The sequence below is a fragment of the Mandrillus leucophaeus genome, unplaced genomic scaffold, assembly GCF_000951045.1.
Source record: "Mandrillus leucophaeus isolate KB7577 unplaced genomic scaffold, Mleu.le_1.0 Scaffold234, whole genome shotgun sequence".
NCBI classification, from domain to species: Eukaryota; Metazoa; Chordata; class Mammalia; order Primates; family Cercopithecidae; genus Mandrillus; species Mandrillus leucophaeus.
Genome location: NW_012102410.1, coordinates 932,645 through 933,395, shown reverse-complemented (window position 1 = coordinate 933,395; position 751 = coordinate 932,645). Strand labels below are relative to the sequence as shown.

The following is a 751-nucleotide window of genomic DNA, read 5'->3' as shown; positions in this document are numbered from 1 at the left end:
GTGGGGCAAAGGGTGACCTCCCCAATGCCCTTTACCCATGCAGGACTCAAAGCCACCCGTCATCTCGTTACAAAAGCTCATCGTGAGGGAAGTGGCCAACGAGGAGAAAGCGATGTTTCTGATCAGCGCTTCCTTGCAAGGGCCAGAGATGTATGAAATCTACACGAGCTCCAAAGAGGACAGGAACGCCTGGATGGCCCACATCCGAAGGGCTGTGGAGAGGTGAGGAGGGCCTGGAGGATGTCCCCACTCCCTGTATTCCTTCCGCTGACTGGTCCACCCTTGGCTTTGATGGTTGGCCATTGGCTGTGACCTTGAATTCGCTCATCCCACTTTGGGACCCATGATGCTATGCCAGCTCCTTCTGATGACTCAGCCTGTTGGATGTTGAGGCTAACGGGCCTGGAAAGGCAGCTGTAACCTGGGTCTTTCTGCATTCGTGGGCCACTGCACCTGACATGGCAGGCTGTTTGCATTCTAGGGCCAGAGTTGTTGGAGCAGGGCGTGGTATCTTGTCCTTCCTCCTTGAGCCGAGCACCCCTCAGGGCCCGGGACCAGCTGGCTTCCCCTCTCTCTCTCTTTTTTTTTTTTTTTTTTTTTTTTGAGACAGTCTCGCTCTGTCCCCCAGGCTGAAGTGCAGTGGTGCAATCTCGGCTCACTGCAGCCTCCGCCTCCCAGGTTCAAGCGATTCTCCTGCCTCAGCCTCCCAAGTAGCTGGGATTACAGGCATGAGCCACTGCACCCAGCCTAT

General features: G+C 55.7%; 1 protein-coding gene across 1 annotated transcript in view; it reads left to right on the top strand.

Annotated features, from left to right (window-relative positions):
- Positions 1–751, top strand: part of ARHGEF18 (Rho/Rac guanine nucleotide exchange factor (GEF) 18) — a 150,794-nt gene that overhangs the window by 138,519 nt on the left and 11,524 nt on the right. Inside the window, exon 19 of the mRNA XM_011982062.1 lies at positions 44–223. Coding sequence (XP_011837452.1) covers positions 44–223 — 180 coding nt within the window. The remainder of the gene's footprint in view (positions 1–43; positions 224–751) is intronic.